This window comes from Nomascus leucogenys, chromosome 1a (assembly GCF_006542625.1).
Source record: "Nomascus leucogenys isolate Asia chromosome 1a, Asia_NLE_v1, whole genome shotgun sequence".
Classification (NCBI taxonomy): Eukaryota; Metazoa; Chordata; class Mammalia; order Primates; family Hylobatidae; genus Nomascus; species Nomascus leucogenys.
The window spans coordinates 96,616,287-96,631,879 of NC_044381.1; the positions used below are offsets into that span (position 1 = coordinate 96,616,287).

A 15,593-nucleotide genomic window follows, 5' to 3' on the forward strand; every position below is an offset into this window, starting at 1 on the left:
TTAAAGTTTTACTTTCTACACTAAATTATAAAAATTAAATTTATAAAGAATTATATAATTTTAAAACTGGAAGAGTGAATTTAAACTTTGCTTATCTTATTACCTCATTAACTTCCTGGTTAACAGAAGTAGTTAACATCCTATATGGATATTATGTAAGCTGCACTATTGATTACATGCTTTAGAATTTCTGAGAGTGATTCAGTGACTCTTTGGCTGTTATTTCATCATTTATGCTTACTGTAACTTAAAATATGTTCCTATACAACTTAAGTGTCTTTGAGTTATAATACTACTACTATGCTGAAAATGCACCTGAAAATTAGTAACTTTGGAAAGAGGGTAAATGTAATATGTCTTTGTGAAGAAAGCTAAACAAGGGGACCCTGTTGTCAATTAAGGAAAGACCTTTCTGAGGAAGAAGTACTAAAGCAAAAATTGTGCTTCAGTGGTTACAGATTTATAAATGCTTGGAATATAGCTCTCCTGCTTCACCTTTATTCCTACTGGAAAATTCCGTAGAATTATAGATGTTTTGATTTACTGAAGTTCTTAAGGAATGTATTCTTCCCGTAAAATGAAATTATTATATATAAATGAAGTATTAATTTATTAGAATTGGGAAGAAAACCACAAGATGAAATGGAAAAAAACTACAAATTATAAGTTCTGAGAAGGAAGAGTAGGATCTATGAGACAGACTAACAAAGAGGAAAATCAAGATTTAGATTGAAGACCCACATAGGTGTATCTAAGAAAGTGATATTTTTGCTTTGTCTTACTGGATGAGTAAGACTTTGTCAGGTAGAAGCATGGATGGAAAGGCATTCCAAACAAATACCTTCAGCAGAAAAAACTTGACACGCTTGAGAATCTGAATGCCTAGCTAAAAGGTGAGGAAGGAGGTAGAGAGGTCAGTGATGCCGGGCTTTATAGACCACAGCAAGTATAGAAGAGGTTTCCAGTGCAGACATAAAGACTGTGGGTTCAAATTCTGGCTCTGCTACATGTATTAAATTACTTATCTCTCTTTGTTTCCATTTTTTATCAGTAAAAAAGGAATATTAATAGGACTTCTCATGCAAGTTGTGACATTTAGTGAGTTAACATATAGCATTTATTATTTTTAGAGACTTTTCTGAATGCAAGGAAATGCTATTGCAGGTTTTTAAGTGACATTGTCTACTTCCATCTTTTTTAAAAGATCATGTCCCTTGTTTGGGAAAGTCTTGATGGTAATTAACAGGTTTCCAAGGCATTTTGAATGCTAAGTAGCTTTTGAACTTGCAGATATAATCCAAACATGTCCATCTGAGAGAAAAATCAAAATCAGGTATAAATTTGCCCCCCTAAAAATTGAATGATAGAAGACTAGAAAGTGAGGAGTGATTAGGAAATTAAATCAGGATGCTCGTAATTTTAATAATGGTGAGATTTTTAAAACTTAATCATTGATTCTTAATATGTGATTGGTTACAGTATACTGGTTACTGCTTTAGGCATAATAGGCAAATGCAGAATTCCCAAATGAAGCTGTCTCACTGAGTTTTAAATTAGGCCATATATGTAAAGTTAAAATATAAGGGAATGGAGTAGGCTAAGATTTTTTAAAGAGTTTACAAAAAGCATTGCCATTAAAGAAACAATGATAAATTGAATTTTATTTAAATTGAGAACTTACCTTCATCAAAAGACAGCATTAAGAGTCAGGCATGGTGGCATATGCCCATAGTCCAAGCTACTCAGGAGACTGAGGCAGGAGGATTGTTTGAGCCCAGGAGTTCAAGGTCAGCCTGGGAAACATAGTGAGACCTTATCTCAACCAGTCAATCAATATACACATACATAAGACGATATGAAGAGAATGAAACATCACTGCATCCATATTACAATAACTAAAGTTAAAAGCACTTGACAATGCCATTCTGAGGGAGGATATAAAGCAATTGAAACTCATATTTTGCTGATGGGAGTACAAATTGGTACAACTAATTTGGAAGACTATTAGCAGCATCTAAATCTAAATCGGCATCTATTATCTGTGTACTAAATCTGAAAATAACGCATACCCTGTGGAGAAATTCTACTTTAGACATGAATACCTAGGTCCATCCAAAGACATGTACAAGAATATTCATAGCAACAACAGTGGAACAGTTAAATAAGTTATGGCATATGTATATAACAGAATATTTTATAGCAATAAAAAGTAATGAATTATATGCAACAGCAAGGTGAACTTCACATACCAATTGTTGAGGAAAATAAGCCAGATAAAAAATTTAAAAATAGCAATTTACATTTTGATAAAGGTTGGATTAGTACTTACCTTTTGGGGAGGGGAAAAAATGGGAGGGAACACTGGGGGGTCTTCTAGATTTCTGCATTTGTTCTGTATTTTGTTCATCACATTTTTTCAAGCTGAATACTTTGTATATATGCACTTTGTATAATTTAAAATGTAATTAACAATTAAAATATAACTAATGTTTTAAATATAAAGAACATAAACAAGTACCTTTTTTAAGGTTCAGCTTTTAGTTTGTTTCTTTTTAATTTCTTTCTTTCTTGCATCTTTCAAGGAGATAAAGAGGGTGAGCTGAACAAAATTGGAACTTCGAACAGACACAAATCAGAAAGTGAGAGGACACAGAAAAAATAGGAAAATGGGCAAGAGACAGTCTTTAAGCATATGGGTTGGTAGAAAAAAATGAGAAGAAATGAAGTAGGGTTAGTTAGATTAATAACAATGTGCAAACCATGAAAAAAGATATTTTTTGCACTCCACAAATGTGGCACTACACACCATTCTAATTTTCTGTGTAGTAACCAGTTGACCAGGGCTTAGTAACAGTCCGTATTCTTAGGAAGGCGTTTGAATCTTGAAGTGATTTCATTTGGTATGCTGACTGTCCTTGTTTCATGTCCATCCTAGTTCTATGGGACGCCTTCTCCAAAATAAGCATACTGTAAAGGCTTATAGGTAACTTAAACTAAAAGAGGAAATTTATAATTAGTTTGAACAGTTTTAAAGAAAGTATCAGGCTAGATATTAGGGCAATGCCAAAGTTCACTAACTAGCTTTTTGCAGGTTTAATAATGATACTGCTTTCCTTCCCATTATCAATCTATATTATATAGTTAAGTTGTTTTACTTCAAATGTCTCAAATCGACATTTCCTTTGTATGCATACACTGAAATGATATTTAATAAAAAAGAACATCTCCTGTGTGGAGTTTAAATTTCTCTTATTAAATATTTATATTTTCAAAATGTCTTTATTTAATTGAGTGAGGTGCTTGGTGCCATTTCAAAATAACCTCAGGTGGTAGGTGTAATGGCATATCAAAGATTTGACCTTTAGCATTTTAGGATTCTATTTGTCTGCATTTTCTTCTGCATTCATTTAGTCTTAATTTATATGCTATTTCTCTGTATGACTTAATGAGTAGATGTATTCGTTATGAGATTCATTAGCCAAAAAATATATATATACACACATATATATAAATACACTTTATTTCTGTGCAATTTGACTAGTGATTTTAAATTCATTTATATCTCAACTGTGACAAGTAGAAAATCAAGTAGAAAATGCTGTGTAGAAGGCTGGTCAGTGTTTGCATAAACCTCATCCATTCTCATTAAGTGCTTGGCAGAATAGACTCTCGATCTCCTAAACCAATGCCCATTGTCTTCTCACTTCTTGCAGCTTATTACGTTCTTTTATTTGCCTATAGATACTTTATTTTCCAGTTCTCTGCTATTCCTTTTAAAGAAAATTGAATGTAATATTTACACTGATATAATTAAATTAACATCTTGCAGCATCTTTTTGTATGCTTTGGTAGCATAGTCATTTGTCTGGGTAGCTTTCAGCCTAGAAGTGGAGAAATTATCAATTGTAATGTTGTGACATAAAAATTATTTTCATTTGCTCATTTAAGTATTTATTGATTTTTAGAACTAGAGATTCTAAATGGAGGTTTTTGTTAAATAGATCATAGATCACTCAGTCTACATTACTTATCTTTAAATTTTTTTTTAATATTTTCTCAGTTTACACAAATCTTTATCTCAAGAAGAAAATCTGAAGGATCACTTTAACTCTACCCTTAGTACATATGAAGAAGCTTTAAAAAACAGAGAGAACATTGTTTCCATCACTCAACAACAAAATGAGGAACTGGCTACTCAACTGCAACAAGCTGTGACAGAGCGAGCAAATACGGAATTACAACTTCAACATGCCATAGAGGCCTCCCAAGTGGCCAATGAAAAAGTTCAAAAGTAAGTTAAATGATCTTGCAATACTTCAAACACATGAAACAAAACAAAACACTTTCTTTTGGGAACTAAACAATATGTATTTATTGATCATGTTAATAGTTTAGGACAAAAGTAGAATTAACCCAGTGAACTTTTTTAGATTGGATACCATATGCCATATTTAGGGTCAAAAAAGTCATTTTCTTGGGAACCATTGTTACCATGTAGGGCAAACCATTTTTATTTAATAACTGATCATCAGTTCATGGAGGCCATACTATTTAAATCATTTCACAGTCAGAAGTTAATAGGCAAAGTTATTAGCAAGGGGAAGAGCCAGTCAAGTTACCACCTGAACTCATTTAGCTTTACAATAATCCTGCTTGAGTTGAGATCATCTGTGACATTGCAACCTGAGACTTGTAGGTGCAAAAAAACCAGTAGGATGAAATTAATTTTCTTGTGTTGTGCTTCTGAACTATTCAATACTGCTTGTCACAGTGCATAATTATATGTGTTTATTTTTAATGATCTTTGCATTTTTATTAAAATTTAAATAAAGCTGCATAATCTGTCAGTCCTTTTGACAGCTAGCAAAATGTTAACAAACAGCTTACTGGGCAAAGAAGTCACTTGTTAATTTAATGGACTTGAACATTGTAGCAGAATTTTCTGAGACACCTTTAATGTAATAGAACCACTGTAATAGAATACATAGAACACATGTAATAGAATATATTTTAACCTTCTTTATGTATTGTTAACAGCACTATAGCATTCACATATCTAGTCACCTTGAATTTCAAAGATATACCTTTTTCCTTAACAATTTTTATGTCAGTTTTACACTATGAAGCAGTGCTCACATCAAGGTTTCTTACTTCCCACTACTTCTTATTTGAAAATGTCATCTTGACCATTTCCTCAATATCCCTGAAGTTATATTTTGATTAATAGCCAAAGTTATGTAAGTCAGTAGTTTTAAATTAGACCATTTTAAAACAGTTTAGAAATTGTGCATTTTAATCTTTACTACCAGTGTACCTTGAAACTTTTGATTTATTTAGGTATTATATATATTTGTAAGTTTAAAGATTGGGTTTGTATTCAGTCAGAAACTATATGCAGTTATTCACAATGTACATTAATATTCTAAGAACACTATGATGTATAGGTAGATCTCATTTCACTGTAAATCACAATCAGTAACTTTTGACAGGATCTGATTTGGCTCTGTTTGCTTAAAGTCTACAAATAAATGCAAATTTCAAATTTTTCTGTATATATAATCCATTAATTTCTATACATGACCAAAATTCCCTAAAACAGTGGTTCCCACAGACCAATTCGATTTTCAAAAAATCTTTGGACGTGTTATCAACCTTTTATTTTTTAGATCTCATCAACTATCATCATCATTTCATTTAAACAAACAATTTTTTAAAATTGTTTCTACCAAGAAGTAGAAATAATATCATCTCAGATAACGTTTTAAATTAAATAACTTTATTGAATGGCCAAGATGACTGAATAGGAACAGCTCTAGTCTGCAGCTCCCAGCGTGATCGACACAGAAGGTGGGTGATTTCTGTATTTCCACCTGAGATACCTGGTTCATCTCGTTGGGACTGGTTGGACAGTGCGTGCAGCCCACCGAGGGTGAGCCAAAGCAGGGCAGGGTGTCACCTCACCTGGGAAGCACCAGGGGTCAAGGATTTCTGTCTCGTAGCCAAGGGAAGCCATGACAGACTGTACGTGGAAAATCAGTACACTCCCACCCAAATACTGCACTTTTCCGACAGTCTTACCAACCTGCAGACCAGGAGATTCTCTCTCATGCCTGGCTTGGTGGGTCCCACGCCCATGGGGCATGGCGCACTGCTAGCACGGCAGTCTGAGATCCACCTGTGAGGCTGCAGCCTGGCAGGGGGAGGGGCGTCTGCCATTGCTGAGGCTTGAAGGTAAACAAAGTGGCCAGGCAGCTCAAACTGGGTGGAGCCCACCGCAGCTCAGCAAGGCCTACTGCCTCTATAGACTCCATCTCTGAGGGCAGGGCATAGCTGAACAAAAGGCAGCAGACAACTTCTGTAGACTTAAACATACCTGTCTGACAGCTCTGAAGAGAGAAGTGGTTATCCCAGCATGGCATTTGAGCTCTGAGAATGCACAGACTGCCTCCTCAAGTGGGTCCCTGACACCCCTGTAGTCTAACTGGGAGATACCTCCCAGTAGGGGCTGACAGACACCTCATACAGGCGGGTGCCCCTCTAGGACAAAGCTTCCAGAGGAAGGATCAGGCAGCAATATTTGCTCTTCTGCAACATTTGCAGTTCTACAGCCTCTGCTGGTGATACCCAGGCAAACAGGGTCTGGGTGGACCTCCGGCAAGCAAACTCCAACAGACCTGCAGCTGAGGGACACCAGAGTGTTAAAATAAAAACTAACAAACAGAAAGGAATAGCATCAACATCAACAAAAAGGTCATCCACACCAAAACCTCATCATCACCAACATCAAAGACCAAAGGTAGATAAAACCACGAAGATGGGAAGAAACCAGAGCAGAAAATCTGAAAATTCTAAAAACCAGAGTGCCTTTTTTCTGCCAAAGGATCGCAGCTCCTCGCCAGCAATGGAACAAAGCTGGATGGAGAATGACTTTGATGAGTTGGTAGAAGTAGGCTTCAGAAGGTCGGTAATAACAAAATTCTCTGAGCTAAAGGAGCACGTTCAAACCCATTACAAGGAAGCTAAAAACCTTGAAAAAAGGTTACATGAATGGCTAGCTAGAATAAACAGTGTAGAGAAGACCTTAAATGACCTGATGGAGATGAAAACCGTGGCAGGATAAATTTGTGATGCATGCACAAGCTTCAATAGGCGATTCAATCAAGTGCAAGAAAGGATATCAGTGATTGAAGATCAAATTAACGAAATAAATTGAGAAGACAACATTAGAGAAAAGTAAAAAGAAACAAACAAAGCCTCCAAGAAATATGGGATTATGTGAAAAGACCAAATCTATGTTTGATTGGTGTACCTGAAAGTGACAGGGAGAATGAAACCAAGTTGGAGAACACTCTTCAGGACATTATCCAGGAGAAATTCCCCCACCTAGCAAGGCAGGCCAACATTCAAATTCAGGAAATATACAGAACATCACAAAGATACTCCTTAAGAAGAGCAAACCCATGAAACATAATTGTCAAATTTACCAAGGTTGAAATGAAGGAAAAAATGTTAAGGGCAGCCAGGAAAGTTGGGTTACCCAGAAAGGGAAGCTGACTAACAGCGAATCTCTCGGCAGAAACCCTACAAGCCAGAAGAGAGTAGGGGCCAATATTCAACATTCTTAAAGAAAAGAATTTTCAGCCCAGAATTTCATATCCAGCCAAACTAAGCTTCATAAGTGAAGGAGAAATAAAATCCTTTACAGACAAGCAAATGTTGAGAGATTTTGTCACCACCAGGCCTGCCTTAGAAGAGCTCCTGAAGGAAGCACTCAACATGGCAAGGAACAATTGGTACAAGCCACTGCAAAAACATGCCGAATTGTAAAGACCATCATTGATGCCAGGAAAAAACTGCATCAATTTACGGGCAAAATAACCAGCTAACATCATAATGACAGGATCAAATTCACACATAACAATATTAACCTTAAATGTAAGTGGGCTAAATGCCCCAATTAAAAGGCACAGACTGGCAAATTGGATAGAGTCAAGACCCATCAGTGTGCTGTATTCGGAAGACCCATCTCACATGCAGAGACACAAATAGGCTCAAAATAAAGGGATAGAGGAAGATCTACCAAGCAAATGGAAAACAAAAAAAGCAAGGTTTGTAGTCCTAGTCTCTGATAAAACAGACTTTAAACCAACAAAGATCAAAAGAGACAAAGAGGTCATTACATAATTGTAAAGGGATCACTTCAACAAGAAGCGCTAACTATCCTAAATATATATGCACCCAATACAGGAGCACCCGGATTCATAAAGCAAGTCCTTAGAGACCTACAAAGAGACTTAGACTCCCACACAATGATAATGGGAGAGTTTAACACCCCACTGTCAACATTAGACAGATCAACAAGAGAGGAGGTTAACAAGGATATCCAGGACTTGAACTCAGCTCAGCACCAAGCAGACCTAATAGACATCTACAAAACTGTCCACCCCAAATCAACAGAATATACTTTCTTCTCAGCACCACCTCACACTTACTCTAAAATTGACCACATAATTGGAAGTAAAGCACTCCTCAGCAAATGTAAAGGAACAGAAATCACAACAAACTGTCTCAGACCACAGTGCAATCAAATTAGAACTCAGGATTAAGAAACTCACTAAAAACTGCACAACTACGTGGAAACTGAACAATCAGCTCCTGAATGACTACTGGGTAAATAACAAAATGAAGGCAGAAATAAAGATGTTCTTTGAAACCAATGAGAACAAAGACACAATACACCAGAATCTCTGGGACACATTCAAAGCAGTGTGTAGAGGGAAATTTATAGCACTAAATGCCCACAAGAGAAAGCAGGAAAGATCTAAAATTGACACCCTACCATCACAATTAAAAGAACTAGAGAAGCAAGAGCAAACAAATTCAAAAGCTAGCACAAGGTAAGAAATAACTAAGATCAGAGCAGAACTGAAGAAGATGGAGACCCAAAAAACCCTTCAAAAAATTAATGAATCCAGGAGCTGGTTTTTTGAAAAGATCAACAAAATTGATAGACTGCTAGCCAGACTAATAAAGAAGAGAGAGAAGAATCAAATAGACACAATAAAAAATGATAAAGTGGATATCACCACTGATCCCACAGAAATACAAACTACCATCGAGAATACTGTAAACACCTCTACACAAATAAACTAAAAAATCTAGAAGAAATGGATAAATTCCTCACACATACACCCTCCTAAGACTAACCCAGGAGGAAGTTGATCCTCTAAATAGACCAATAACAGGCTCTGAAATTGAGGCAATAATTAATAGCCTACCACCAAAAAAATTCCAGAACCAGACAGATTCACAGCTGAATTCTACCAAAGGTACAAAGAGGAGCTGGTACCATTCCTTCTGAAACTATTCCAGTCAATAGAAAAAGAAGGAATCCTCCCTAACTCACTTCATGAGGCCAGCATCATCCTGATACCAAAGCCTGTCAGAGACACACACACAAAAAAAGATAATTTTAGACCAACATCCCTGGTGAACATTGCTGTGAAAATCCTCAACAAAATACTGGCAACCCAAATCCAGCAGCACATCAAAAAGCTTATCCACCATGATCAAGTCAGCTTCATCCTTGGGATGCAAGGCTGGTTCAACATATGCACATCAATAAACATAATCCGTCACATAAACAGAAACCAATGACAAAAACCACATGATTATCTCATTAGATGCAGAAAAGGCCTTCGACAAAATTCGACAGCCTTTATGCTAAGAACTTAATGCAATAAACTAGGTATTGATGGAACGTATCTCAAAATAATAAGTGCTATTTATGACAAACCCACAGCCAATATCATACTGAATGGGCAAAAACTGGAAGCATTCCCTTTGAAGACCGGCACAAGGCAAGGGTGTTCTCTCTCACCACTCCTATTCAACATAGTATTGGAAGTTCTGGCCAGGGCAATCAGGCAAGAGAAAGAAATAAATGGTATTCAATTAGGAAAAGAGGAAGTAAAATTGTCCCTGTTTGCAGATGACATGATTGTATATTTAGAAAATCCCATTGTCTCAGCCCAAAACCTCCTTAAGATGATAAGCAACTTCAGCAAAGTCTCAGCATATAAAATCAATGTGAAAAAATCACAAGCATTCCTATACACCAATAACAGACAAACGGACAGACAAATCATGAGGGAATTCCCATTCACAATTGCTACAAAGATAATAAAATACCTAGGAATCCAACCTACAAGGGATGCAAAGGACCTCTTCAAGGAGAACTACAAACCACTGCTCAATGAAATAAACGAGGACACAGACAAATAGAAGTACATTCCATGCTCATAGATAGGAATAATCAATATCATGAAAATGGCCATACTGCCTAAGGTAATTTATAGATTCAATGCCCTCCCCATCAAGCTACTAATGACTTTCTTCACAGAATTGGAAAAAACTACTTTAAAGTTCATATGGAACCAAAAAAGAGCCCACATAGCCAAGACAATCCTAAACAAAAAGAACAAAGCTGGAGACATCACGCTACCTGACTTCAAACAATAGTACTAGGCTACTGTAACCAAAACAGCATGGTACTGGTACCAAAACATATATATAGACCAATGGAACAGAACAGAGGCCTCAGAAATAACACCGCACATCTACAACCATCTGATCTTTGACAAACCTGACAAAAACAAGCAATGGGGAAAGGATTCCCTATTTAATAAATGGTGCTGGGAAAACTGGCTAGCCATATGTAGAAAACTAAAACTGGACCCCTTCCTTACACCTTATACAAAAATTAATTCAAGATGAATTAAAGACTTAAATTTAAGACCTAAAACCACAAAAACCCTAGAAGAAAACCTAGGCAATATCATTCAGGACGTAGGCATGGGCAAAGACTTCATGACTAAAACACCAAAAGCAATGGCAACAAAAACCGAAATTGACAAATGGGATCTAATTAAACTAAAGAGCTTCTGCACAGCAAAAGAAACTATCATCAGAGTGAATAGGCAACCTACAGAATGGGAGAAAATTTTTGCAATCTACCCATCAGACAATGGGCTAATATCCAGAATGTACATAATTTATTTGAACTTAAACAATTACAAGAAAAAAACAAACATCCCCATCAAAAAGTAGGCAAAGGATATGAACACACCCTTCTCAAAAGAAGATATTTATGCAGCCAACAGACATATGAAAAAATGCTCATCATCACTGGTCATCAGAGAAATGCAAATCAGAGCCACAATGAGATACCATCTCATGCCAGTTAGAATGGTGATCATTAAAAAGTCAATAAACAACAGATGCTGGAGAGGATATGGAGAAACAGGAACGCTTTTACACTGCTGGTGGGAGTGTAAATTAGTTCAATCATGGTGGAAGACAGTGTGATGATTCCTCAAGGATCTAGAACTAGAAATACCGTTTGACCCAGCCATCCCATTACTGGATATATACCCAAAGGATTATAAATCATTTTATAATAAAGACACATGCACACATATGCTTATTGCAGCACTATTCACAATAGGAAACACTTGGAACCAACCCAAATGCCCATCAATGATAGACTGGATTAAGAAAATGTGGCACATATACACGATGGAATACTATGCAGCCATAAAAAAGGATGAGTTCATGTACTTTGCAGGGACATCAATGAAGCTGGAAACCATCATTCTCAGCTAACTATCACAAGGACAGAAAACCAAACACCACATGCTCTCACTTGTAGGTGTGAATCAAACCATGAGAACACTTGGACACAGGGTGGGGAACATCACACACTGGGGCCTCTCAGGGACTGGGGGTCTGGGGGAGGGATAGCATTAAGAGAAATACCTAATGTAAATGACGAGTTGATGGGTGCAGCAAACAAACATGGCACATGTATACCTATGTAACAAACCTGCACATTGTGCACATGTACCCTAGAACCTAAGGTATAATAAAAATTAATAAATAAAGTAACTTTAACTCTGAAAAATTCACTGTCTCTTCCTTAGTTTTTGCATTTAACCATAGACAGATGAAAACTTTTTTATGGAATGGCACTAATCCATGGATCAGAGTTTAAGCACAACTATGTCATTAAAAGAATTAAATGTTAAATCTCTTATTCTTTTGATTTCCAACAGTAAGAGCTAGATGAAGTATTATCGGGTTTTCCTTTTCATATTTGATCCACTGTATTTAATATTTAATTGCCGTCAATTCAGCAAAGTGTATCTTCATGAGGATATTAGTGTATTTTATTGAGTTTAAGAGAAATGTTATCCTCTTAAAGGAAGCCAACTTATAAGACTTCGTAAGATGGTATTCATAGTCTCCTTAAAAATCTGAAATCACTGTTATTAGCAAATATTTTAGAAAGCTCTTTGAAAATATGTCAGTATTCCAGGGAATTTAAAATTTAAACCAAAGGAATTTCTTCACAATCAAATTTTTCTTCACAATGAAATTTCTTAAATAACTTTCCTCTTTTCCCTTCACAATCAAATTTCTTGAATAACTGATCTATATTCACCATCTCTAATTTTTCAATTCCCATTTACTCCTCTGCTACTCAGTACAGTATGGCTAGTTTGTATACTGAAATTGTTCTTCTTAAGATCACCAGTAATTTTCTAACTACTAAATTCAATGGCTCATTTTAAATGATATTTTTATTGTACAATGAACATATGTTTATGGTGAAAATAAATAAAGACCTTCGTGTATCTTCAGCAATATAGCATAGTGGTTTAAAATCTCAAGCTTTGAATTCAGAATGTGTAGGTATGTGAACCTGGATATAAAACACTATGCTAGTGTGGACAATAATGCTTCTATCTCATAACATTGCCATGATAATTCGATGAGCTAATACATGTAATGCTTTTAGAACAATATGTGTTACGTAATTCCTCCTTCTCTTGGCATTTCACTCCACACTGTACTATCTCATTCCTCAGAAGGTCTCTGCCTTTTCAGGACTAAATGCCTTTGTGTATATTGGTTCCTCTGCTCACGTAATGTTATTTTAGGATTTTTTTTAAGGTTAGCAAGCATCCGATCACAAATGCAGTCAACTTTTAGAATATTTATCCTACTTGAACTCTCATCATTTAGCACTGTTCATCATTCCTTCCTGAAGGCTTTTGTTTTCTTAGATTCTGTAGCACCATTTTTTTCTACCTTTATGACTTCTCTGACTGTTCCTACTCCATTTATTTCGGGGATTACATCTCCCAGCTATCTGAACATAATGGTTGCTTAAAGATTTTATTTTTCTTCTACCTCTACACAATTCCCGGGAATGTCACCTACTTCCTTAAGCTTGAACTACTACTTATTAGCCAAATAACTTCCAAATACTTATCTTGGTACTCACCTGTCCCCTGAGATCCAGTCTCATGTTTCCAAAACTGTTTACTCTTCACTCCCCTGAAAGTAAAGTCCTGCCCATTCTCCTGTATTTCCTGCCTCAATTAATGGACTTCAGCAACTTCCACGCTGTCCTTGTTTCCTCACTCTTTTTTTTGCCTTTCACGTTCACTTTGTCACGAATCTTCGTTTTGCCTGCTGCCTAAATATCTCCTGATTCCCTCTACCTCATCCTCTCTTGGTAATTGCATTCATTCAGACACTCATCATCACTCATCTAGACTGTTGGAATAATCATAAAACTAGCTGACCTGCGTTGGGTCTTTCAAATTTATCCTCCTTACTGCCACCAATTAACCTTTCTAAAATGTAATTTGTATCATATTATTTCTCAGTTTAAAATTTTTCAGGGTCCCTTCATTCCCTACAAGTTAAATGATTTAACATGGCATATGAGGCCTATCACTTGCCTTCTCCCATTGTTCTAGTATCATTTTCTCCCACAACACATACCACAACATCTTTGCACTGCTATTTCTTCTTCTTAGAATGTAGTTCTCCCTTATTGTTGCCTGGCCAAATTTTTGTTACTTCCTAAAGTCCAGCCCAAATGTCACCTCTACAATAAAGCCTTTACTGGCTTCTTCCAGTTAATTATTTCTTTATTTTCTCTGTCTTCAATGTTTTCATAGTGTTTAATCCGTACCTTTACTAATCATCTAGGATCTAGTGTGTGTGTGTGTGTGTGTGTGTGTGTGTGTGTGTGTGTGTGTATAGTGACTCCCCTGACAATTCTGAGAGTTTTATATATAATATATGTATGTATGTTTGTGTGTGTGTGTATTATATATATATAATACACACACACATACACACGCAGACTCAAAGAGTGGTATGTATATATCACTCTTTGAAGGGTCAGGGGAGTCACCATAGTGTCACACGGGGTTCTTAGCATAGAGCAAACATAGTTCCCACAAACTCAGCTGTTTAATCTGTTTGCAGGATGAATTATAGAACAGGATAGATGACTCTGGGTGCTGGGAAGAGGAACAGAGTACGTTTCTACAGTTTCTCAATTTTAGAAAAAGCCTATATATATGTACATATATAGTACAGATACATATATACATACACATTATAGTTTTTTATATGTATATACACATATATTGTTTATGTGCATGTACATATGTATATATACTTATATTTGATATGTATGTATCATGTTTATATACGTTTATACATACATACATATATATACATATACATGTATGTTTGTGTGTATATACATGTATGTATATCTGTAAACTTATGTATAAACTATATATGTATGTGTATATACATATGTAAACTATGTATATGTACATATATGTAGGCATTTTTAAAATTGAGAAACTGTAGAAGTGCTCTGTTTCTCTTCCCAGCACCCACAGTCATTGATCATGTTTTATAATTCAACCTGAAAACTATATATATATATATGCATGCATACATAGTTTATATACACACATGTATAGTTTATATATGTATATATACACATGTCTATATAGTCTATTCATCTTTGTATAGTCTATATACATATAGACTATATATACATATAGACTATATGTATGTATACATACATATATAAACTATACATATGTCTATATATAAAGCTTATAAATACACACATCCATAAACTACATGTATATAGACATAGATGTAGACTCTGTGTATATATGTGGTTTATATATATATACACATACATATACGTGTGTGTGTATATATATAGTTTTGTTTTGCTTTTGGGGGTTTTTATGAGACAGGGTCTTGCTCTGTTGCCCAGACTGGAGTACAGTGGCACAATCATGGCTCACTGCAGCCTCAGCTTGCCCAGGAGCTGGGACTACAGGCATGCGTCACCATGCCTGGCCAATATTTTTGGTGTTTTTTTTGTTTTGTTATGTTTTTGGTAGAGATGAGGTTTCATCATGTTGCCAAGGCTGATCTCAAACTCCTAGGCTGGAGCAATCTGCCCGCCTCAGCCTCCCAAAGTACTGGGATTACAGGTGTGAGACACTGCACCAGGCATAGGTGGTGTATTTTTTTATATCTATTTTCTACCTACTGCACTCTTTTCCAGATTTCCTAAGACATTGACTGTGTTCCATTCATCTTTGTTTCCCTATCTCTTCTAAAAACTCATGCAGATACCTGCTGTAAAGTAAGTACTCTATAAATCGATGAACAAATCAACTATAACAATTTAATAG

At 35.8% G+C, this 15,593-nt stretch overlaps 1 protein-coding gene across 2 annotated transcripts in view; it reads left to right on the forward strand.

Annotated features, from left to right (window-relative positions):
- The window catches only part of MIPOL1 (mirror-image polydactyly 1), a 370,127-nt gene that overhangs the window by 312,257 nt on the left and 42,277 nt on the right, over nt 1-15,593 (forward strand). For both annotated transcript variants that reach the window (XM_003263723.2, XM_030813713.1), the window contains one exon: nt 4,061-4,291. In XM_003263723.2, the coding sequence (XP_003263771.2) occupies nt 4,061-4,291 (231 nt within the window). The remainder of the gene's footprint in view (nt 1-4,060; nt 4,292-15,593) is intronic.